General features: G+C 46.5%; 1 protein-coding gene across 9 annotated transcripts in view; it reads right to left on the reverse strand.

Annotated features, from left to right (window-relative positions):
* Positions 1 to 21,113, reverse strand: part of Cep250 (centrosomal protein 250) — a 48,266-nt gene extending 27,153 nt beyond the window's left edge. For 5 of the 9 annotated variants that reach the window (XM_055602336.1, XM_055602334.1, XM_055602338.1 and 2 more), the window contains exons 1-13: positions 21,053 to 21,113; positions 13,110 to 13,392; positions 11,410 to 11,466; positions 10,483 to 10,568; positions 9,986 to 10,151; positions 9,166 to 9,272; positions 8,693 to 8,944; positions 6,755 to 6,851; positions 5,519 to 5,626; positions 4,852 to 5,010; positions 4,156 to 4,334; positions 3,384 to 3,566; positions 1,148 to 1,292 (exon numbers count right to left, since the gene is read on the reverse strand). In XM_055602336.1, coding sequence (XP_055458311.1) covers positions 1,148 to 1,292; positions 3,384 to 3,566; positions 4,156 to 4,334; positions 4,852 to 5,010; positions 5,519 to 5,626; positions 6,755 to 6,851; positions 8,693 to 8,944; positions 9,166 to 9,272; positions 9,986 to 10,151; positions 10,483 to 10,568; positions 11,410 to 11,466; positions 13,110 to 13,292 — 1,722 coding nt within the window. In that variant the 5' untranslated portion in view covers positions 13,293 to 13,392; positions 21,053 to 21,113. Of the gene's footprint in view, positions 1 to 1,147; positions 1,293 to 3,383; positions 3,567 to 4,155; positions 4,335 to 4,851; positions 5,011 to 5,518; positions 5,627 to 6,754; positions 6,852 to 7,068; positions 7,160 to 8,692; positions 8,945 to 9,165; positions 9,273 to 9,985; positions 10,152 to 10,482; positions 10,569 to 11,409; positions 11,467 to 13,109; positions 13,393 to 21,047 lie in introns of those variants that run through there. The other 4 variants (XM_055602337.1, XM_055602333.1, XM_055602332.1 and 1 more) reach the window with 3 other exon arrangements.
* Between the last annotated feature and the right edge of the window lie 4,123 nt (positions 21,114 to 25,236).

Here is a 25,236-nt window from a genome sequence, read left to right on the forward strand (position 1 = left end):
AAATAAATAAATAAATAAATAAATAAATAAATAAATAAATAAATAAAGTTTCCTGCTTTGAGTTTTCCTGGAACAGTAATTTGTACACACTCCCAATGCGTGCTTTTTTATTTGTAAATATCACTCCATCTCTTCCCTTGCATTCTAAACAAGTTTCCATTCACTCATTCATGTATGAGACAGGTGCTCACAGCATAGAAACACAAAAAAACTTGCAAACAATTACAATTGTCACGACACTATAGAAACTGTCAGTGCAACGGAAAAACTCAAAGAAGGCATCAATTCAAATGCTTGGGAGAGAGCTGACAGTGGAATACTGACAGAGACAGTTCTTGGGAGTCAAGGGGAGAAGAAAGTGTATGCCATGTGTCAGCATCATGAAGGAAGATGACCTGAGAATACAACTGATTCCTTGTGGCAAGAGCAAAAGATACCTGGAGTGAGAGAAAGCTTGGGAAGGGCAGGCCAGAAACAGTTTGAGGCAGATGGCAAAGGGTGTTGAATGTGGTTCCAGAGCTGAAAAGCCATTACATTAATATATATATATATATATATATATATATATATATATATATTTATTTATTTATTTAAAAAGACATATTGGTTTTGTTTTTTTTTCTCAAGACAGGGTTTCTCTGTGTACCCTTGTCTGTCTTGAACTTGCTTTGTAGACTAAGCTGGTCTTGAACTCACAGCGATCTGCCTGCCTCTGCCTCCCAGAGTGCTGGGATTACAGGTGTGCACCAATGCTCCCAGCTTAACATTTATAATTTTAAGTCATGTGTATATGTGTGTGTGTGTGTGTCTCTTTTCTCATAAATGAATGACTAAATGTACAGTGCCCAAGAAGTCCAGAAGAGGATGTCACATTCCCCTGGAGTTACAGGCAGTTGTGTGCCACCTGATGTGGGTGCTGGGAAGTGAACTGGGGTCCTCTTCAAGAGCAGTATGCACTCTTAACTACTGAGCCATCTCCAGCCCCATAGATGGATTTAAGACTAACAACCAGATTTGCACTTTAGAAAACTCACTGAACTTCAATGCAGAGGGCATGTTGAAAGAGGAAGTATCCAGAGGCACACTAGTGATTCAAGCCCCTTTCCTGGGAACACAACTTTCCAAACAAGTGAGAAGGCCAACATACCCTGGCCAAGGCTGCAGTCACTTCCACCTGCTCTTGCCTCAGTAACTCTCCTTCCAGGCGACTTGACTCCAGGGCTTCTCGAAGCTTGATCAGCTCACTTAGTGATTCTGACTGCTTGGCTTCTAAGCCCACCAGCATCTCCTGACTAAGAAGAGAAGGAGAAGGAGCTAGAGGAAGTTTTTAGGTGTGGCCACATTCCAGCTGGAGACAGGAATATAATTTCTTTTTCTATGCAAAAAAAAAAAAAGTGGAATTAGTTTCTAAAAAATAATAAGGGAAGCTCTCTAAGACAGAATAAGTGGAAAAAGCAGAGTCCATAACAGTATGTTAGTGAACTGCCTTTCATGCAAAAAAAAAGTGAAAGAAAAAAGAAAGCAGAATATCTGCATGAAGCAGACTGGAAAGATAAACAAAAAAGTAACTGAAATGGTTACCAACGGAAGGAAGAAAAACGGAACAGAGAAAGAAAAAAATGTGGGGAGCCTTCCCTGTGTGCACCTTTTAAATAGGTGGGTTTTGCTGCTGTTGTTTTGGTTATTGAAACGGGGTCTACTCTGCAGCCTAAGCCAGCTTTGAGCTCACAGCAGTCTTCTCGCCTCGGTCTCCCAAGTGTTGGCATTAAAGGCGTGAACCAATATGCCCTGGCATCTTTTTCAATAGCTTTGGCTTTTGACTTACCTAATTCCATTATTGAGTCAGACAGATCAAATTTTAAACACACATGTATCTGTGTGGACTGTCTGCCCTTCACCTCATTGTGGGACACAAGGCATGGCCCCACCCTCTGGCAGACACTCAGGCTTCCTCAAGCCTCCACTGTTTAGTAGGTGCAAGGAATGAGTAGGGGAATATACCAATGAAAGAACTTGCTACCAGGCTCTCTGTTTGCATTAAAAAGTGAGTTCAAGGTGGGCAGTGGTGTATACATCTTTTATCTCAGCACTCAGGGGCAGAGGCAGGCAGATCTCTGAGTTTGAGGCCAGCTTGGTCTACAGAGTGAGTTCCACTACAGCCACTGGCATACAGAGAAACCCTATCTTTTTGTTGCTGTTTTCAAGACAGAGTTTCTCTGTGTAGTCTTGGCTGTCCTGGACTCGCTCTGTAGACCAGGCTGACCTTGACCTTACAGGAATCTGCCCGACTCCGTCTCCCAGAGTGCTGGGATTAAAGGCATTTGTGTTTGGAGAGAGAAGCACAATACATGTGTGGAAGTCAGGGGACAACCCACGAGAGGATTGAACTCATGCTGAACTCTAAGATACCAGGGTGTCTTTTTGAGCCGTTTCGATAGCCCTATGCTAGCATTTTATGAAGTACTGCCCCAACTTTTCAATAACTCTTCAATTATCACGTCCATTTTGCCAAGGGACATATCTGTTCTGATGGCAAAGCCAAATCTACACTACACCTTTGTGGTGCTCCACAGTCCCTTCCCTAGGCAGCATTGTCTAGCAGAGTTTACAGATTAGTGGGGGCACTGACCTTGGATTTCCTTTCCTGACCAGTGAATTCCCCATCAATTCCCAGTGATTTTATCTTTTTGCAGGCAGCTAACTCTGAGGACGCCACAAAACTCTTCCTTCCTTTTTGCTATTCTGTCCCCTTGGTCCTTTTTTCTACAAACTAAAACAGATCGAAGCCCCATCAAAGCCTATCCCCTCTTCCATAAAGTTGTCCTTGATTCTCAATAATGAACTGTTGCTCCTATGCTTCCAAAACACCAAGCTTCAACTCTAGACAGGCCACACTTCTTTCAGCTTCATGTCACAGCTGTTTCCTTGTCTGACTTCTCATTAGATTTCAAGCTCCTTGAGAGCATGGTCAGCCTCATTTAGTCCCTCATCACTGTAGGGGCTCAGCAATGTCTACATCAGTGGTTCTCAACCTGTGGGCCATGACCCCTTTGGGGTCACATAGATATCCTGCACATCAGGTAGTTATATCACAATTCGTAACGGTAGCAACAGTAGTTATGAAGTAGCAATGGAGTGATTTTGTGGTTGGGGTCACTGCAACATGAGGAGCTGTAGAAAGGGCCGCAGTGTTAGGAAGGTTGAGAGCCGCTGCTCTAGGTGAATCTTCTGAACTCACCTTTATACAAAGGAAGAAGCAGTAAGCTAATGTGAACCCACCGTGTGCAGGCTTTAGGCTCTCCACTTTCTAAGAGAGAAAGTGGGGGAAGGTGCGGACGTGACGAAGGCCAGGCCCTGGTGAGGAGAGGCCTGGTTGTACTTACAGGCGCTCCCTCTCACGGACAGCCAAGTGCAGCTCCTCCTGCTGCTCTTGCTTCTCCCCCTGAGCAGAATCCCCCTGCAGCTGCAGCTCCATATTCACCCTTCGCAGTCGCCATGCTTCCTGCTCCAGCACTTCCAGCTGCTGCTGCAGCTCTTCCCTGGCCTTCTGCAGCAGCTCTCGCTCCCTGAAATGAAATCAGAGATAAGCAGACCCAGGGACCAAAGGTCCAAGTGGAAAAAGGCGACAGAAGCTTGTTTCTTTTCAACATCCGATATCTATATAATACTATATAATATCTATTATATAAGTATTATATAGATTATATAAGTATCATATAAATATTATATAATACTTATATAATAAGTATTATATAAAGTATCTATATAATACTTTTTCAACAAGAGACCATTTATTACATGATCTTAAAGACTCCAACCCAAAGGGTTTTCCCACAGGAAACGAACAAAAACCATAGCAGCCTTAAGCATCCATGAGCCCAGGGATAGCAGGAAGAGTCAATCAAAAACAGGACAGTGATAGGTAAGTGGCTAAGTGAGGATTAAACCAGACACTGGGGACCTGAGAATGTAGCTCAGTTGTAAGAGTTCTTTCCTAACAAGCCAAAGGTTCTGGGTTTGGCTCCCAGCCCTGAAAACCACAATTAAAACTAGACATGTAGCAAAATAAAATTGTGAAGGCTTTGCTTTCTTTAAAAAGACAACAACAACAAAAAACAAACATGGAAGGGTGAGATAAGCAGCCTGTTCACTCACTTGCTGAGAGAGTCTACCTCTCCCTGAAGGTCCACGGTCTGCCCCTCCAGAGCATCCCGCTCCCCAGTGAGCTTTTGTAGCCTCTCTCTCAGGGATTTGCCCTCTTCCTCCCACTGATCGTGTTGCTGCTGCAAGAAGTTCATAGCCTCCTGGCAGCCTGAGAGTTGCTGTCTGAGGTCCTGTAAAAGGAGAGCAACAGAAACAAGATGATGAACAAAAAGCCAAAAGCAAAGGAATGACTCCAAGGCAAGGGAACTGGGAGCAAATGTAACAAGTCAGCTGAGAACAGAAATGTGGCCAACTGAGATGTCAAAGGATCACACTTATTGGGTTCCATGTTTTGGAGTCCATCATTTTCAGCTATAGTGGCATGAGGGGACAATAAAGGACTCTTGGAGTTGGGAACATTTACATTCTCCCCGGACTCTGCTTATTGGCATTTAAAAGTGGCGCTTGTGTAAGCCACACTGTGTAAGCCGCCCACTGTGTAAGCGGCCCACTGTGTAAGCGGCACACTGTGTAAGCCGCCCACTGTGTAAGCCGCCCACTGTGTAAGCCACTGGCAAACAGAGAAATTAATGTGTATTTGGGGTGCCAACTGAATCCTCTGACTGGCCAGCTGAAAGGGATAATCCAGACTAGAGGTGTGCCTGGGGCTCCATTTCTGAGGCTGAAGGGGGTTCTGGGGGTTCTTACCTGCACAGCCTGCTGTCTCCGAGTCAGCACTGAATGCACCAGAGTAAGAGCCTTGTCTGGGTCCTGGGGATCGAACTGGGGGAAGTCACTACAGTCCAACTGCAATGAGCTCTCATGACCCAAGCTTTGGGTCATAGTGTCCTCTTCTTCCACTGAGGCCTGAAATACAACCCAGCGTCACTGAGAGACTTGCACTAAGAGCAGAGGAAACTGAAAGTTTCCTTCACAGGTCCTTCCCCTGGGGTAGGGGCAGGGGCAGGGGGCAGGGGGCAGGGGCAGGGGCAGGGAAGGGAACCTAAAGAGGAAAAAATGACTGAACACATCAATTCTTCATGCTTGGACATTTAAGTATAGAGTTAGCAGTAAGGCTAGGATTCTCTCTGGGGCAATAAGTGAGTGGGGAGAAGGGAAGAAAATGCTATTGCAATGACAAAGGCAGAATTCAGCCTATGGTCTAAGACCATAACAGGCAACAAGTTAGAGGACCCGTCCGCTACAGTGCCAGGACATGAATGTCTACCGACACCTCAGGGTTCCAGTAAGTTCACGTACACTATAAGAGCTTCTCCTTACATGACCCTCAGTCCAAACCTCGGTCTAGAAACCATGGTGGCTGAGAGGCAATGGAGGAGTGGGGGCACTGCCCAGTTACAGGACAAGGGCTTACCAGTGCCTGGGTTATAGCCTGGATCACATGCTGCAAAGACAACTTCTCCTCTTGCGCATTCCTACTGAGAGATGCCTCGTGTTCTATTAGCTCTGCATGATTTGTCTCCTGATAAAAAAAACAAAATAGAGACTAAGAGCCATAATCTCAGAAGAAAATTCATCCTTCTGTCCCCAGATCAGTCAAAGACATATTCTGTGTTTTCTGTCAACCATACTTTCCCGAGGAGTCTGAAAACACGTAGTATGGCAATAGAAAGCTCAGAATAAATGATGTGAAATCCCATGACTGCCTAGAGCACCATTCTTGTTCTATTAGCAGTGAATACTATGACAGCCCTGGAAAACCACAATTCTTTGCAATCCAACTTCACTCATTTTAAGTTACTTGAGCCCTAATGGATGTTTACATTGGCAAATCCCTGACAAGAAAAATTAAAGGGCACAAACAAGTCTGCTTTCCAGTGGACTCCAAAATAGATGCAATTATGGGTGCATAGTGGACAGGGATTCAGGAGTTACCAAGTCAGTAACCAGAAAATGTGCTGAGACGAAACATGTAATTAAGCCAGGGGTTCTAACATCCCAGCTTAGAGAGTTACTCTTGCAACATCCTTGACAGATATTTAAGTTAGGGAGTACAACCTCACTCTTCCACAAGACACACACTGTTCAAGGGCAGAGCTCCAGCTTGAGTCAAAACCTATTACCTTATCTATAACTTACAGTCACCAGCAATGTTAACTCATTTTCTCCATCAACTCGACTTGCAGAGATGTGAAGGGGCCAGCATTCTTCCTTATATCCACTCCGCTCTGAGCTAAACACTGCCGCACTCCTCAGCAGTCTCCAAGTGACTTGGTTTTGAATCTCTCCACAGACCCCTTCCCTGACCGCTTGCTCATTGCCACCCTTTAGTTTTTCTTAGGGTTCCATGTAGCTCACACTGGCCTCAAATTCACACATGAGTCACCTCATTCTGATAAGGACACATTTCAAATATAGCTCATTGTACTTTTTCCAGGAATATAGTCAGGATAGTGGACAGTTATTAGTATTTTATTAAACAGGTAAATGAATGAGTTAACTAATTTTCAGATTCAACCAAAGTTTATTTTTCAGCTTTGGAGAATTTCATCAAGGACCATTCAACCAGCATCATTCACTACTTGTCCACAAAGAACAAGGAATCTGTCACCCCACTCTTAGCTCCTTAGCAACACAGAAGACCACGTACCAGGATCTCCATCGTTTCTCTCAGAGCCTTTACCATCTTTTCATAATCTTCATTTTGCTTCTGAGACTGGCTCAGCAGAGCAGAGAGCTCTGTCACTCTAAGGAGAAAGGCACAGCACTGTCACCTGGGTGGCCCAAGGATGTGGACAGAGCCACACAACAGCACACCTCAGCCCCCACATGGGCTCTCTCACCACACACCCCAGAATCCTTTGGGCATGCGCAGTGCTTTGCGCTCCCTGAGTACCACGTGATTCTATAATCTTGATCTGGTGGGGGAAGCCAAAAGCCACTCAGACACATGCAAGGATTTACCACATCTCAAGACTGGAACGCGGGTTTGAGGGCCTGAGAGCTGAAGGAAAGCCCTGGCCCAGGCCCTTCCAGGCCTCGCTTGATTGTGAAGTCAAGCACCCTGAAGCCAATAAGAACATCAGAATCGCCACAGGGCAGAGTCCCAAGGTCCCTCCAGCCCAAGATTTGACTCTGATAGGGAAAAAGGACAGGTGACTTGGGAGACAACATAACTACTATATCCAGCAAAATCACTAATATCCATTGAACAGCATATCTCAAAGCTTTGTGCCTAGCATTAGACGCATGGCTTTCTTTCCTTTTTCCTTTTTTGGGGGCAGCATCTATGTAGCTCAAGTGTGCCTGAAATTCTCTATGTAGTCCATGATGACCTTGAAGTCTTGAACCAGAAATCCTCCTGCCTAAGCCTCCTGAGTACTAGGATCATAGGCATGAGCCCTAACACCTGGCTAACTAGTAGTTCTTAAATGAATGTGAACTAGGAGCCTTTATTTATTTATCTATCTGTCTGTCTACCTACCCATCTATCTCTTTACTTACTTATTCATTCACTCACTCACTTATTTATTTTTGAGGAAAGCTCTTACTACATAGCCCCTGTCTGGCCTAGAACTTGCTGGGTAGAACAGGCTGACCTTGAACTCACAGAGATCTGCCTGCCTATAACTCCAAAGAGCTGAGACTAAAAGTGATGAATACCACACCTGGCTATATGAAAATTTTAAGCCTAAATAACTTTATTATGAGTCACCTCTAGCAGCCTAAATCACTGTATTATATTTAATTATTATTATAGCATTCAACAACTAATTACCTATTGTATAAGAGATATGATTCAAAACACTAGACACAACTTACTAAGACAGGATCTTTGTTCTTAATGTCTCCAAAAGCAAAAAGAAAATAAATAGTCCCCAACTTATGTACAGCACCAATAAATAGGTAAGACAGAGCCCTAGTCGCGACATAGATTTTGCCCTGATAATCAGTGGGATTCTGCTCATATCTTCCATTCTTATTATTTTAAAAATCCTGTTTCATTATAATCCAAAAATTGAAACAGCCAAAGCATGGGGAGAGCTCCAGGGCAGAATGTTTGACTAGCATATGCAAGGCCCTGAGTTCAATCCCCAGCACAACAAAAACAAATAAACCTAACCTGCTCCTCCCCAAAGGGATACAAAGAAACAAAGTAATTAATGAGATACAATAAGTTAGTGCTGTATGAGCAGGTGGAAAACTCATAGGACTACAGGCTATTGAAGCAGAGAAGTCACAGAGGAGGTGACACGTGAACTCTACCTTAAGGGCAAGGCATAGGGAGAGGAGGAAGGCATTTCAGGCTAAGGCTGGCATACAGGAACACATAAGTGAGGAAGAGTATGGCTACGAGGACACAGCTGTTGACAGAACAGCTAGCATCACAAACCACCAGGAAAGAGACAGAGTTGCAAAGTAGCTGAGGACTGTGACAGACCCCACATGAGACACTAAATCCAAATGGCACATTTCCTTTCCCTCTCGTGGAGAGGGTATTTTTGACATCTCTTCTGCCCACTCACAACTCTCTAGGGGAGTCAGCTTTCCCTCAGCACAGTCCTCTTGGGCCCACGTGTCACCTCACCGATCCTGGAGCTCTGCCTTCTCCAGATCCCCTTGACTCTTCAGCTGTAGTAACTCCTGGCTCTTCTCATGGGCCTCCTTCTCCAGTGCCTGGGTCTTAGCTACCAGCAGCAGCAGCTGGGCTGGCTCCCTCTCATCCGTTCTCCCAGATCCACTGGATTCCCGACACTGTGCTCTCACCGTCAAGCGCAGACAGCAGGTCAGCAGGGACCCTGAAAGCCTCGCGTGTTCAGCCTTTAGCTCTGTCAAATCTCTGAGCACAGGAAGGAAGAGTGAAGACTCCAAGCAACCAAGGAAGAGAGTTTGGCCATAAGGCCCAAGAAGCCTAAGGGGCAGGTCTGAAAAAATCATCTGTATCCAGTAACAGCCAATCTCCCTCCTAGCCACTCCCACCGTCCCCCATTCCTCTTCTACAAAGTTGCCTTAAGCTCAGAATCAGCAGGGGCCAACCTCTCCTCTTATCCCCAAGCTTACCTGTCAGTAGCTGACTTCATTTTCAGGAAGTGACGTCGGAAGGTCACCACCTCTCGCCACAGACTGAGAAGACGACCATGTTCACCTCTCAAATAGCCCTTGAAGAACTGTGTGTTCAGAAACACAAGTCATACCCAAGGGCAGGGGACTCTGTATCAACACAGGAGTCTTGGAATCCTCATGGCTGCTGGGTGGGGGTTGAAGGGAGGACTTCAAGGAGATAGCTTATGAATGGGGTCTATATGGTCTATATTCAGGTTATACTGAGGGCTTTAATAAAGTTGGCAATGAGGTTCAAGAGGTCAAGGGGCCCTGGGTGAAAAGTGGCCTTCTGCTTGGCTGGATTAGAAAAGGATATGCAGTAGCTGCTTAATGAATGGGAATTATTGCTACAGACAGGAGACTTGGTGATCTAACACATGCAAATCACCCAGACTAGAACCCAGCAAAGGTTCAGGAAACAATTGTTCTTTTTAGCAGAGACTGGAAAGTTCCCAGGGCCCATAACCACTTGCTCTCCCCCATTCAATCCAGAAGCTACCTTCTCAGCATGGAGCTATACAGCCCCCCAGAAGGCAGACAGTAAATCTTCAGACCCACCTGAAACCTAAGCTAGTCACTTTTGCAAGAGTTGAGCAAAGCTACTTGACAGCAAAGCCTGAACTAGGCAGAAGGCTGAAACAGGCGCAGCTGTCAGCTGAGGCAGGGCTTCTCAGAGGCAGGGACAGTAACAGATCAGTTTCCACCCAGGTCCAAAAGTTAACCCTTCCCAGCCCTGACTAGAACAGCACTCAGGGCTAGAACCACTCGTTCTCCATACCTCCTGCTCCATCCGCCACTGGCTCTCCTTCCTCATTAACTCGTCCCGGGCCCGACTCCAGTCCACTGTCAATTTTTCTACATCTTCCTGAAGGGCTTTATTCACCACATCGGCTTTCTCCATGTGTAGCCGAAGCTCCGTGTTCACCTCCACTAGACTCTCACACCTGTGCTGGGGACCGGTAAGAGCAAGTGCAAAGTAAAGGTCTGTTCCCACCCTTTGACCTCTTGGGAGCAAGACAGTGAACAGAATTTTCCATCACGAGGATTAGAGGACTAGAATCTTGTTTGCCCTTGGGACACAAGATCCCCAAGTGGTTGCTTCCTTCCTCTCTCCATCCCTCCCTCCCTCTTTGCTTTCTGCTTGCCTTAGGTGACACACATGAACCACCATGCCCAGCACTTTCCCCCGACAAGTTCACTTTTGGAACAGAAGTTTCCCATCAGCCTTTCTTCCCACTGGATAATCCCTCAGGTCAGGAAAGCTGGGTCCATCACCTCTGCTGCTCCTCCTCCAACCGGATCAGCAGCTGTTCCAGGTTTGGCTCTTCTACACTTTCCCACCGCTGAGGGATCAGGCCCTGCTGAGACAGAGACAGGCCTTATAATGCACACAAAACATCACCCAGGACAGTTCCCTGATGCCTCCTTCATCAGCGGCCCACTTTCTTTTTGTTCTTTCTCTTGGGAGCAGTTTGCTTCTTTTCTCAGTCACTGTCATGGAAGCAAATCCACTGCACTCCTCTCTCCAAAAAACGAATCTGTCACCTCTCCTAAACGGCAGCAATGCCATCCGCAGAATGGAAGCTGCATCCTTCACTTGGGGCTTTGGGAAGTCACTCATCATCAACAGGCCACAAAAATGACAGTGACTGTCATTCTGCTCACAGAGTTTGCAAATGAAGTGATGTAACAGTACAAACTGCCTAGGGGAGCCCTGGCCTGCAAGAAGGTGCTCAGTGTCATTCTGGTTCTTTCCTCCTCCTGAGAACTTTTCTGGGGGGAATGAGAAGGCGCCTAAGAAAGCTGGAAGAATGACAAAAGGGTCTTTCAAAGCAGTCCTACCCAGGCAACAAAACCAATGCATCCCTCTACTGCATGCAAGCTTGTAGGCCTGCAGAGGTGCACATCCTCCTGAGGCAAACACTGACACCTGCTGGATGAAAGATGAACTTTCCCTCTAATTCCACATGCCCGTTGTACTACACCAAGTCCCCAGAAGCTGCATTTACCTGTGGAAAGCCATGGGCTGGAGTCTCTCAGGCCAAGGCTCTCTACAAGACCTTATTAATAAAGCTCTTGAAGCTGAGACAGAGGGACTCCTACCAGACATCCTATACAGGCCCAACCCCCCTTGGCCGAATGTAGAGCCAAACAAGTGTATTCTGAGGGCTCAGGGGAAGTCCAGAACTCCAGCTCACTTACTCCGGTGGCTTCTAGCCGCTTCTCCAGCTCTTGGCACCAGCTCCGGTACTGTAAAACCTAAAGCAAAGAGAGCAGGCCCTGAGCTCAGCTACAGCTCATATGAACAACACCAACAAAGGCTCCAGGAATCTTGGGCAAATCTGCTGTGACCATGGGAAGCAGGTGGCGATGGTGAAGTAAGGCCACAGCATGTAAGAGTTTCCATCTGGGTGTTTAAATAATACTTTCTGGGGAGATGGCTCAGCAGGAATGCACCTGCTGTGCAAGCATTAGGCCCTGAATGCAGATCCCCAGAGCAGGTAAAGCCAGATGTGGTAGTGTGTGTCTACAGTCCAGCACTCCCATGGCAAGATGGGAAGCAGAGACGGGGAAACCCCCGAAGCTCCCTGGCCAGCTAACCTGAAAATAATGTGGCAAACATGAAGAGACCCTCTCTCAAAACAGGGCAGAAGGCAATGCCAGGACGCGCGATGCTTGCACTCTCACACTTCACACACCCAAAGATTTTTTTAAAAAATCAGTGTTTCCTAGGGGCCTTGGTCAGTAAGATGTGCCTGGTGGTGGCGGCGGCGGCGGCACACACCTTTAATCCCAGAATTCAGGAAGCCAACCTGGTCTACAGAGTTCCAAGACAGCCAGGGCTACACAGGGAAACCCTGTCCAGAAAAAAAAATTTAAAAAAGAGTAAAATGTTTACTGTGCAAGCATCGAGACCCAAGCTCAGATCCCCAGCACCCACATAAAAAGCCACCATCCCAGGGCTGAAGAGGCAGGGTGGCAGATCCCTGGGGATCCCTGCCTAGCCAACCTCACCAAATCTGTGAACTCCAGTTCAGTGAGAGACCCTGGCTCAAAAAACAGCATGGTGGAGGCTGAAGAGATGGACAGTGCTTAAAACCTTGCTGTTCTTCCAGAGGACCCAAATTCAGTTCCCAGCACCCAACACCCATGTCACAACTCACAACTGCCTGTACCTCCAGCTGCCCTGTGAGGAGGCCATACACATGGCATACACTTATACAGCCATATGCACACAAATAGACAAAACAAAAATTTTAAATAAGGTGAGATAGAAGATAGTCAAGATTGACCTCTGGTATCCTTATTCACACAATTTTACATGCACCTGAATACACACACACACTTTCTATATGCCTTGTGAACTGGAGAGATAAAACCAGGTTTCTAGACTAGTTAGTTCTAGACTAGCGGTTCTCAACCTATGGATCACTACCCCTGAGGGTGGGAGGGGCAGTGTTGAACAACTGTTTTATAGAGGTTGCCTCCAACCACGGAGAAAACACAGATATTTACACTACAATTTATAACAGTAGCAAGATTATAGTTATGAAGTAGCAATGAAAATAATTTCATGGGGGGGGGGTCACCAAAACCTAAGGAACTGTGTTAAAGGGTCACAGCATTAGGGAGGTGGAGACCCACTGCTCTAGACTAAGAGAACAAACCTAGGCAACTAAGCTAACTATTGTGAATATCACAGTTGGAAGGCACAGAACCCACACTCTGTGGAGAGTGACCATCAAAGGAGAGGCTATGGCTGGAAGTTGGAATGTCTTGGGCATCCTCACCTGGCCATTTGGTCCTACATGGCCTCTCCCTCCTCCAGCCCTTAGCCCACTCTAGCACCCAACTCTGGGGGTTTCTCTCTTTTCCCTTCCCCAGGGGGGCATCTGCCTCACCTTGGCCTGCAGCTTCCTCACAAGGGTTGCTTGTCTCTTCTGGGCCTCTTGGGAGTTCTTCAGCTTCCACCAAGAGGCGGCCTGGTTCTCTGCCATCTGCTGCTGCAGTGCTAGCACCTGCTCCTCCAGCGCTCGCTGCAGTGCCTGGGGCTTCATGTCCAACCCGGGGCTTCCTGTCTCCATGGGAGCATCAAAGAGCAAGCCCACAGTTCCTACGTAGCTATAGGTTGCTTGCACCAGGGCATCTAACCATTGTTCTATGTGTCTTGGAACTCCTCTTGAGCTGGGGACCAAAACATATAACAAAATGGAAAACACTAGGTTTCCCAAATTTACTCAGCTAACATTTAAGGGGAGTGAGTCTGGGCTGGATGAAGTAAATAGGTTTCTTTATTACAGGACTCCTCAGCCTTTCTTTTTCTTTTTTCTTTTCTTTCTTTCTCTTTTTAAGACTTATTTATTTATGTATACAACGTTTTGTCTGCATGTACACATTCACACCAGAAGAGGGCACCAGATCTCATTATAGATGGTTGTGCGCCACCATGTGGTTGAACTCAGGACCTCTGGAAGAGCAGCCAGTGCTCTTCACCTCTGAGCCATCTCTCTAGCCCCCCAGACTTTCTTTTTTAATATTTATTTTTTTATGTATCTAAGTAGTTTGCCAGTACGCACATATATGGATCATGTGTGTGCTCGGACGAAGAGGCCAAAAAGAACATCAAAACCGAGGAATTGGAGTTATAGGTGGTTGTGAGCTACCATGCGGGTGCTGGGAACTGAACCTGTGACCTCTGCAAGAACAGCCAGTGCTCTTAAACCAAGGAGCCAACTCTCCCGTCCCCTCTTGAGAACTTTAAAAGACTAGGGTGGGCTCTGACCTCTAAAAGGAGCGACGACGAGCATCATCGCGGCACTCCTGCTTCCCAGTGTGCCTTGGGGACTCTGCGCGGAACTAGGCCGCCCTGCTCTGCCACCGTATCCCTATCCGGCACACTGACTCACAGCAGTCTGTGCAGGGAAGAGGTAGGGGCCGTCAGCTTGGCAGAGGCAAAGGCACAACAATTATATACAATGCTGCGTGTGCACAAACAGAAGTTCCTAGAGCTCCAAATCATTTTCATCTATCAAAATATGATCTATAGCATGGCTCAGTCTACCTCCTATCCTGTCCACCTTGAAGGGCTCATTTTTACAGCTGTGTATGCGCACATGCACACACTCACACAGCCTCTTACTCATCTACATATTCACCTATATCTTTTTAAAAATAGATGTTCAAAGCCAGGTGTGTACGGTGGCACACACCTGTAATCCCAGCACTCAGGGAGGCAGAGGCAGGCAGATGTCTGTGAGTTTGAGGCCAACCTGGTCTACAAGCAAGTCTAGGACAGCTAAGGCTACACAGAGAGACCCTGTCTCCAAAACCAAACCAAACCAAAAACACGTTCTAATGTCTACATTACGTTTTGCCATCAGCATCTGTGTGTTTTTACTACCGATGTGTGCGTGCCTCAAGGGCAAGCGCTATCTATATCTAATCCATTTCAGTCATCAGTAAATTGTCAGTGATGCATACTGAAGAAGCGTGTGTGGGCCCTATTCTTGGCAGTCCAGTGGTCACAAATGTGGCCTGCAGGCTCTTTCTTTTTTTCTTCTTTCTTTTTTTGGGATAGGGTTTCATACAGCCCAGGCTGTCACAGAACTTGCTATGTAGCTAAGGATGACGTTGAACACCTGATTCTCCAGCCTCTACCTCCTGAGTGTTGTAATTACCGGCACATGCCACCCATCCCATAAAATTTTAAGAATTCAAATATAGATGCCAACATTTGTGACTGATAAAATGCACATGCAAATACACACTTCTTGGCTCTTCTGAATAAGCAGCCTACCTACTAACCCATGAGGCAATGAGCAGAGAGGTCTCCTGCCTCTCCAGCAGCTGAAGTCTGAGGGCCCCAGGGTTTGGCCTTGAATCTCTTCCATACCCTCATTTCCTAGGTAACATGGATGACTACCTCCACCAGCCAAACTTGTGAGTTCTGGGTTCAAGTGCAAGACCCTGATTGCACATATAATGTGGAAAGAGATCCAGGGAGATCAAAGTGAAGCTGGATACAAATCTGCACACACACCACACACATAAAACAACAACAAAACAAACAAACAAACAAACAAACAAACACCCCACCAAACTACCACCAAAAATTAAACTGAGCATAATCTGATCATGGTGGCATAGGCCTACAGCCTGGGCACTCAGAAGATCAAGGCAGAAGAATCAGGAGTTTAAAGTCATTTTCAGCTACATAGCAAGTTCAAGGTTGGCCTGGTAACATAAAATCCTGTATTTAAAAAAAAAAAAAAAAAAAGTGAAACTGAATTTTCTTTTTGAGTGTAGGCTGGAATAAAGTAGAAACGACTAAGGCTGAACAGTTGACTCAGCAGTTAAAACACTTGCTGTTCTTGCAGAGGACCAGTGTTTGGCTCTCAGTACCCAGACAGTACCTCTGAGGACACAAATGTGGTGCACAAACACTCATGCAGGCAGAACATCCATACACATAACAGAATGAAATACATTTCTCTCTCTCTCTCTCTTTTTTTTTTTTTTTTTTTTTTTGTGAGACAGGGTTTCTCTGTGTAATAACCCTGGCTGTCCTGAACTCAATTTGTAGACCAGGCTGGCCTCAAAGATTTACATGCCTCTGCCTGCCAAGTGCTGGATTAAAGGCAGGCACCATCACACCCGGCTTATGAAAGGAATCTTTAAAAATGTGTAAGTAGAAATGCCTTGGAGACAGGTCTCTTGCTGATCAACCTCTCTGAAGAAATACCTGCTCTGCCCTGAGGACACACAGTTCCTGAGGAGGCCCAGGAGAAAGCACTGGGGCCTTCTGCCGACAGCCTTGTGAGCGGGGCATCTGAGAAGCAGATCTTCCGGCCCCTGGTGGAAAGCTGCAGATCGCTGCTGGCCTTGCCTGTGCCTCCTAAGCCAGAAACACCAGCTGATCTGCTCCAAAGTTCTGATCCAGAGAGAATGTGTGAGATGAACAACAGCTGTTCAATACAAAACTTGGAATAATTCCTTGTATGGTAACACAACTGGACTGCTGCCAAAGCTCCTAGGTGCTAGCGATACCTCCTAAATTCTGTTTTGTTTCCTCAATAGAACAGTTACAGGATCCTTCTGAAATAAAAATCAGGACCCTGCCTATAAGAAGGACAGGCATCATGAGGGAATGAAGTGGAGGAAAGTCCAACCAATAACTGGCCCAACATGAGACCTACAGTAGAGCCAGCCCCTGACACTAATAATGATGCTCTGCTTTGCTTTCAGACAAGAGCCTAACTTGACTGTTGTCTGGGAGGCTTCAGCCAGCAGCAGAGCAAGATAGATGCTGGGATTTGCAGTCAAGCATGGGACGAAGCTTCGGGGGTCCTGTGGAAGTGCTGGGGGAGAAAGGAAAGGACCTGGAGGGGTCAGGAACCCTACAAGAAGACCAACAGAGACAACGAACCCAGTCCCATGGGAGCTTTCAGAGATGGAGACATCAACTGAGGAGCATGCATGATCTGGACCTATGTTCCCTGCACAAATGTGGCTGATGGGCAGCTTAGTCTTCATATGGGGCGTCTGTCCAGTGGAGGGGACGCTGTTTCTAACATGGACTCTATTGCCCGCTTTTGGATCACTTTCCCCTGGCAGGGCTGCCTTGCCTGGCCTCAGGGGATGAAGATATGCTCAGTCTTGATGTGACTTGATGAGCTGGGGAAGGTTGATATGGGGGGAGGGGAGGCTCCCCTTTTCTGGGGGAAAAGGGAGAAGGGAATGGGGAGAGGAGAGGAGGGAGGGGTACCCATGGGATGTAGAGTAAATAAACTGAAATAATAAAATACAAAACAAGGCTGTTGAGGTAGCTCAGGGCTAACAGGGCTTGAGCCACCCTGATGACCTGAGATCAACACACAGAACCCTGACTGCAAGGAGAAAACGGCCTTGTGAAAGTCCTTCTCTAACCCTAAGCTGAGAACTGCCCCATACACTTGCACACACATATGCACACATACAATTCAAAGGGACAAACAAACATAAACAGCCAGGCATAGGGGCCATGCCTAAAAGCCTGGCACCGTGAGGCCGAGGCAAAGGATGGTTACAAATTAGATTCTTCCACAGGCTACATGGTAAACCTGAAGGCAGCCTGGGCTCATAGAGACTGAAAAAAACAAAACCCACACACCCTAGATAACAGCCAACTGAAGCTAAAGAAAAGCTTTATAATCACCCAGTGTCCTAACTGACCCGCCCTAGCCAAATGAGTTAATCCTCTTTCTCACTCATCTGCCCTTTGCTCACACTCCTCCAGCCACATTCGCAGCCACCCTCACGTGTGCTTAGAACACAGCAAGAGACACTCTCTTGTTATCCACGTGATTTGCTCCCTACCCAGGTTTCTGATCAACTGTTGGACCATGTAAAGTACCACCGCTTCTAGACATGAGCATTGGTATTTCTACTTACCAAGCCTGTCTCTAAGTATTAATACTGGGTTTTGTCTGTTTGAGACAGTGTCTTGCTTCTGTGGCTCCGGCTGGCCTAGAACTTGTGATGATCTACCTTCCAAGTTTCTGCCTTCCAAGTACTGAGATTACAAATGGGCACACGTGTGCACGCACGCACACACCAGCTAACATAACTTGAGTAAATACTGCATTCCCAGTTCCTAACAGACCTGTGTGCGAAGTGCCCACGGGATCTGACTGATTGGTGTACAACATTAAGTAACATGATCCTTACGATCACCAACACAGCTTTACAAAATGTCGGCAGTTCCATAACCGTGCATAGAGCAAACCTAAGAACATGCACAATGTGTACAGTGTTTCACTCTGACGACAATCAGGTGCAACCTTCACTATCACAGAGAAAAAACCACCTTAGAGGTAATAAGATTACTGTCCTCATTTCACAATCAAGAAAATTAAGATTCGGGGCTCCGCCTTAGGGGTACCTGTTGCTTTTGCAGAAGGCCTGGGCTTAGTTCTCAGCACCAAACACGGTGACCCATAACCACCTGTCCCAGAGGATTCAAGGGCCTCTTCTAAATTCTCATGGCACCAGGCACATAGATGGCGCATGCACATACATGTAGGCAAAGCACTCATACAGTTAACATAAAAATAAATAAAACCCTTAAAAAATGAAAGAAAGAAAACTAGGATTCAAAGAGTGGCAGTGTGAGCAGGGCACAGTGGCCCAATACCTGGGAGACAGAAGCAGATGACTCTCTGAGTTTGAGGCCGTACTGCTCTTGTAGGGCACTCAAATTCAGTTCTCATCAGCCACTCTGCAGCTAACTGCCTCTAACGCAGGTCTGTACAAGTATCTTAAGTATCTTTTTTTCCCCTGATGGAATTCTCTCACTGTATAGCCCCGGGAAGCCTTGAACTCACTATGTAAAAGTAACTTTTATTGACCTGATATAACTGTCATCTCGGAAGCTTACTGCTTCTATCTGCTATCTACCACTTAGTCCTGGAAACTTCTAGCCTCTGTATAATCTAATCTAGGCTTAGAATATTTTCAGCCTCTGAATAAGCTCACCCTTTCTTGTTCTTACTGAGCTCTGGCTGGCTGGTTCAACTGGCTCAAACTCTTCGCCAAGCTGACTGATTCAAACTGGTTCCTCTCACTTCTGTCTGAATTGTTCTGGTTGGCTTCAAACCAACTCTAGCAATTTGTTATAATCTTCTGGCTTCTTTTCATTCTCTGGCTTCTTTAGTCTTCACCTGTGTCTAGCTCTCTCTCCCTCTGCAACCTGTCTGTACAATCGGGCCAGTAAAACTGCCTCATTTCTCTCCGGGTGTGCTGTTCTTTCTTAAGTCACCTCTCTTTCTATTCTCCTGAAAGCTGGGCATACACTGTTCTTTCAACTCTCTGATTCGTCATTTTGCCTGCCTCTCAGTTAGACAGCACTTTCAAATACGGCTGCTTCCTTCTAAAAACTAAGCTTAACCTACAATGTTTGGGATTAAAGGTGTATACTAAGGGCATGTCTGTAATCCAGCCGATCATAGATCTAAGTCTTTGGATGTGATTCCTTTGCCAGAGCATCTATGTTGCTGGATTAAAATTCCTCTCTATAGGTCCAGAAGCTCTAAGGCTTCTGACACCTGCATTCATGTCCACTCTGCCACCACCCCATACACATAATTAAAAATACATGGTTTTCTAGATGGAAGGAAAAATGGGAGCATGGCTCAGCAGGTAAGGAAGCAGCCTGATGATTTCTGGCCCACATGAAGGTTGAAGGCAACAGACAACTCCACAAAAGCCATATATTCTAGACTCCATGTGTCTACCATGGCAGGACTCCCCTATGATACACTTAAAAAAAAAAAAAAAAAAAAAAAAGGAAGAGACGCAACTGGTTAGTGGCAAAGCAGAAACCAAACTCTAGTCAAATTCTATGCTCTGTTCATTAGATGCCTAAATCAGAAGCTATAAAGTCACAGCGCTGTGGAGCCTTTCCTAATGGCTATGGAATAATAATGCCCATACCTGAAGCTTTCTGACCTTTTTGGAGTAAAGGAGCACAATAAGGTAGACCGTTCCTGGAGCAACACGGTATAGATGTTCCAGTAGGACAACCAAGATCTGGCCTCGATTTTTTTTATTTGTTTGTTTGTTCGTCTGAGACAGGGTTTCTCTGTGTAGCCTTGGCTGTCCTGGGCTCACTTTGTAGACCAGGCTGGCCTAGAACTCACAGTGAGTGATATGAGTGCCTCTGTCTCCCAGGCGCTGGGCTTAATAAAGGCATGCGCCACTACACTGGGCTCTGGCCTTGATTTTTGTTAAGAAAGCTATGGTTCTGGTAACATCAATTCTCTTTTATAAGCCTTTTCAGGAACCTGGCCTGGACTTAACACGCCTGAAATCTCAGCTTCTTAGGAGGCCAAGACAAGAGGACATCAAGTTGGTAAACTAGTAAGACCTTGTCTCAAAAAAATAAAAAGATAAAAACCAGGGCTTGAGATTGGTTCAGTGGCAGAACATTGGCTAGCATGCATAAGATCCTGAGTTCGATTTCCATTACAAAAAAACAAAAAAAAAAAAAAACCCTTTTAGTAAAATGTGAATTGTAACCCCGACCTCCATACCTTACAGGCGAATGCATACATAGCATCTCAAAGGCAATCTAGTTAAGTCATCATATACATGGGGATTCCAGCTCATTGTGGAACTTGATTTGTGAGTGCTTGTTTCTTCGTGCATAAAATGTGAAATATGGAACCCACGACATAGATCGCTGCGTGAATTAAAGGGGCCTTTGCAGGTAACGCGCTTAGCAGAGCTGTCCTCTTTCAACTGACTATTCAGTAATTTTATTAGTTCCTACTAATAACCAGTGGTCATAGAGTTGAAAAAAAGACATGACTTCTAACGAGCTGAGAACATGAAAGAGGGGCAGACCACTGACTTGAGCAGAGACTGCAAAAGCCAAGAATCAAGATCAGCTAAGCCTTGGAGCAGGCCTCCGGGGAAGGTTTTGAAGAAGCGACCTTCGAGCTGGATCCCGAAGAGTGAGAGTTCTGACCATGGAGCAGGGGGCTGGGGCTGAACTTTCAGGGACAGGTCACGTGCAGAGCCGTAGGGGCGCAGGGAGCTGCAGAGCTCCGAGACGCACGGAGCGCGACGCGCACGGAGCGCAGCGTCTTCCGCCGTCAGCCCCGGGCTACGGCTGTGGGACACCGGGTGGGAAGGTCTCCGGAGCGGCGGCTGCGGCAGCCAGGCCTGCACCCCCGGGACGGGTCCCAGCCCCGATCTGGGTCCCGGGAACGGGAAGCCGCTGCCCAGGCGAGATCCCCGCGGGCGCCCGGGTTCTGGGCCCCCGGACCGTTACGGGGCACCTCCCGCCTGCCCAGCCCCACCTCACCACCGCGCGTCTCCGGAGCGCTCCTCGGCGACCGCCGCGGCTGCAGCAGCCCGCAGGCCAGGCCCGGGGAGGCCCTCCGTCCGGCGGCCAGGCCCCGCCCCCTAAACTCCCGCCCTTTCGTGGGGGGCCGCCCAGCCGAGCCCGGCGCGGGTGCGCGCCTCCCGCCATGTTAGCTACTGGCAGCCAACTTACTAGGGAGGCCTGAAAGGAAAGGGGGGTTAATAGTGAGACACACGGTCGCTCTCCAAAAGTAGAGACAGCCACAGTCTCTGAATTCTAGCGCTGAACGTTCTGAGGGGGCAGAAGAAACGCTCGCCCTCGGTCTTCCGCCCGTGGCTTCAGATTTTAATAATGCGCACGCGCAAAACCGAAGGGCTAGGTACACCTGCGCACTGTCCCGTCGACGAAGCCGAGCATCGTGACTGCGTGAAAGGGTCTAGTTGCAATTAAATCTGGGCGAACAAATACTTCATATTCTCAGCTTTCCATCTCTCCTGATCCTCCACGCAGCCTCAGGGAAGACAACATCCACAAACGACTTAGCGTCGTTTGGAATGCTCGGTACTCCGTAAGGAAGGCAACAGTTTGTTCAGTAATGACTACCTCTACGCCACTGCATTCCGCCGGGAACGGGGAGTTATTTACACGATATTGTACATACATTATTAACGTTTTTTTTTTTTTCTTAGTGTTGAAATTTCGTTTGTCTGATTGCCAGTTAGTTCTAGCATTAGTAGAGACAGAGGACAAACAAATGGAACTTCTAAGTGTACACTTAGATGCCATCCCTGAAGACTCAGTACCCCAAGGGTTAAGCCAGGAATTTGCAAATACCCAAGATGCTTTTGCACGACTGGCGTTACACCGACACGAGACTGAGCTCCTAGAGGATATAGAGCACTTCTTGAGCATACCTGACTCTAGCACCCAGCACAAGGCTTGGCACAAAACAGATAACCCAGCAAGTGCTGAGTGAGCTAAAAGATGGTTGTGTGAACACAGGAGAACCAGTCAGCCGGGGGCACACCTTTAGTCCTAGCATTCGGGAGGCCGATGGAATGCTGGGATTGAAGGCAAGCGCCACACCTGCCGGCAGCAAAATACTTTTTGGAAAAAAAAAAAAAAAAAACAAACCAAACAAAACAAATTTTTTGAAAAGTAAAACTTATTTCATGTTTCTCATCACGGTTCATGTTTCCCCTTCATGGTTTTGTTTGTTTGTTTGTTTGTTTTCATAGCAGTTCTATCTTTTATTTCCTGACTTATTATTTTCATACTTTTTCTCTCTGAAATTTAAGTTTCATGAAGTTATGAGAGTGAGTTATTCTGAATGTTTCACGTTATAGTCTTGACAAGTGTTGAGTAAGTGTCCTTTGAACTGCGTTAAGTCCAGTCATCCTCTGTTTAAAAAGCTGCTGAGATAAAAATCCATCAGCAGGGCCTTGGGGTGTGATTCAGTTGGTAGCGAGCTTGCCTAGCACTCTGGAAATCCTGGGTCTGGGAGAACTGGGCCTGGTGGACAGGCCTGTAACCCCAGCATTTGACAGGTGGGCTATACGAGACCCTTTCTCAAAAATTAAAACAGGAAATCCATCAGCATGCAGCCAGTAGACTTAGGGAGTGGACATAGGTTTCAGATTACCAAAATATACCAACAAAAGAGGCCAAAGAAGCAGTAAGTCAAAACCAAACAGTAATCATTGAGCTTTGTAAAGGGGGAGGGGAGCCATTCTTGTCTGTACTAATTTGTCCATCTACCGCAGCAAGCATTTGTTGAACAATTGTTATGTCCTACTACCAGATAATAACACAAAGTGTTGGCAACCAGTTGGAGATTCTACCACTGGGAACTACCTGGACCAAGACAGAAAGTGGAGTTCCTGATGTGGAAGAGTGGGTGACATTGTCCCCTAGAGATTGTCCAGGCACACAGTGGATACAACAGCTTTTGGGCATCCTGCAAAATGCAAGGAACATTTGGGACAACAAATAAATATTTGTAATTTGGAGATCCTAATGCCTATAGGAAAAAAAAAAATTAAACTGAACACAGAGTCGCAGTAGCCAGATGTGGAGGAGGAAAAAAAGGAAAGAAATGGATGAGCTAAAAGAGAACCAGTCCCGCTACCTTCCAGGTAAACTGCGCTTCTTTCTTTACTTCCTAAGCTGAACCTTCAATGTAGGGACAATACGGAGCATGCGCCCCAACCTTGCATACTGTTCTACAACATGTTTGTTTGGTTTTTTTTTGTAAATTATATGTGTGAAGCTTCAAGGTGAGATGCTCTGTTACAAAGGTCTTGGGCTTTTTAACTGTCATGTAGTAACTAGGGTTCTTGGAGTTTGGATTGTTTGGATTTGCTTTGGTTGTTGTTTTCTGTTGTTGTTTCATTTATTTATTGACAGTTTTCAGGCCTTGGTTTTCTCCTGTAATGTGGTCTCAGGGACTTAACTCGGGTCATTGGGCTTGGTGACAAGTGCCTTTACCCACTGAGCCATCTTGTTGGCCCTCTGCAAGGATTCTTGGTATTTTTGTTTGTTGTTTCTACTAGGGTTCTTATATGCAAAGGGGAAGACAGAACTTTATTTGTCTGTGTATTTTAAAACAATTTTGTTTGTGCATGCGTGTGTGCAGGAGTGGAAGCATGTACGTTTTATGGCGCTTGTTTGGAGGACAGAGTCCAAACTTTCGGGTCATTTTCTCATTCTCCTTGCTGAGTCAGCCTCTCTAGCTTCTGCTGCTCTCCTGATGCAGGCTTGCTGGCCCGGGAGCTTCCCAGTGATCCTGTCTCTACCTTCTCTCTTTCTACAGGAGTGCTGGAATACATACTCTAGCCACTGCATCCAGCTTTGGGTCCCAGAGACCGAACTTAAGTCACCGAGCCAAGTGATGCACTTTTACCCACTGAGCCATCTCACCAGCCCATTTGTTTGATTTCTTTTTAGACAAGAGTCTTAGTATGTAGTGCAAGCTGATCTTAAACCCGTGATCCTTCTGCCTCAGCTCTTGAATGCTGGAATCACAGGCTTGTGACACCATGCCTGGATTGGGAGACTGAATCATTAGAATCCCAGACCATACAGTGCTCTGTCTCCATCCTGCTGGAGAATCTGTGAGTCTATAAGTAGACCTACCAGGTGCCCTGATTCCAGGAGTATGACCGGTACCATTCTCACCTCCCCAAAGAAGTTCACAGATTGGGATTCCAGGACACGTGGTGGAGCCGCATGCCGTGACCTATATCATGGGTACAAGTCAACTAGTGTTCTCCTCCTTACTTCCCTACCTCCTCAGCATGGCACATCCCTTCCTTCCCATGCCACTCAGGTGCCATGGACAGCCCAGCTGCCAGCACCTGCTATGAAACTTTCCCCTTTCCTCTGAAATCCATAAGAAGGGACCCTGACTGCCTAGTGGGCCTGAGGTCTGCTCAGAGCCCTTGCTATGCTGCTGTCTCTCCATGGTGTTGATAACTCTTCTATTACATTTCTTACCCCAAAAGGACAGTCTGTCTCAGTGTTCCTCTTGTATCCCAAACCTGAGGACTTTCAGAGTTTAGATGGAGGAAGGTAAGAATGGAAGGAGGATGGTAGGAATGGAAAGTAGGATTGCAAGATCCAGCAAGGATCTGAGGTTTCTGGGCTCAAGAAAAGCAAGAAGCTGAGCATGGATCTATAATCCCAGCAGCAAGGGCAGCATGGTAAACTGTTCAAGACCAGCTGTGACTTGGAGGCCAGCCTGGGATACACACACACACACACACACACACACACGCGCGCGCGCGCGCGCGCGCACACACACACAAAACAAACAAACAAACAAATAGGGAGATTGCACCCCAACCTTGCTTATTGTTCTACAGTCTTTTTTTTTTTGTAAATTATATTTGTGAAGTTTCAAGGTGAGATGCTCTGTTATAAAGTTCTTAAACTTCTTGACCATTACATATTAACTAGGGTTCTTGGAGTTTGTTTGGCTTTATTGTTTTTGTTGTTGCTGTTGTCACATTAATATTGACAGTTTCCAGGAGTTAGTTCTCTCCTCTTATGTAGGTCTCAGGGATTTAACTTGGGTTGTTGGGCTTGGTGACAAGTGCCTTTACCCACTGAGCCATCTTGTTGGCCCTCTACTAGGATTCTTGGTATTTTTGTTTGTTTGTTTCTACTAGGGTTCTCATATGCAA

This window comes from Psammomys obesus, unplaced genomic scaffold, assembly GCF_907164565.1.
Source record: "Psammomys obesus unplaced genomic scaffold, mPsaObe1.curated_primary_1811, whole genome shotgun sequence".
NCBI classification, from domain to species: Eukaryota; Metazoa; Chordata; class Mammalia; order Rodentia; family Muridae; genus Psammomys; species Psammomys obesus.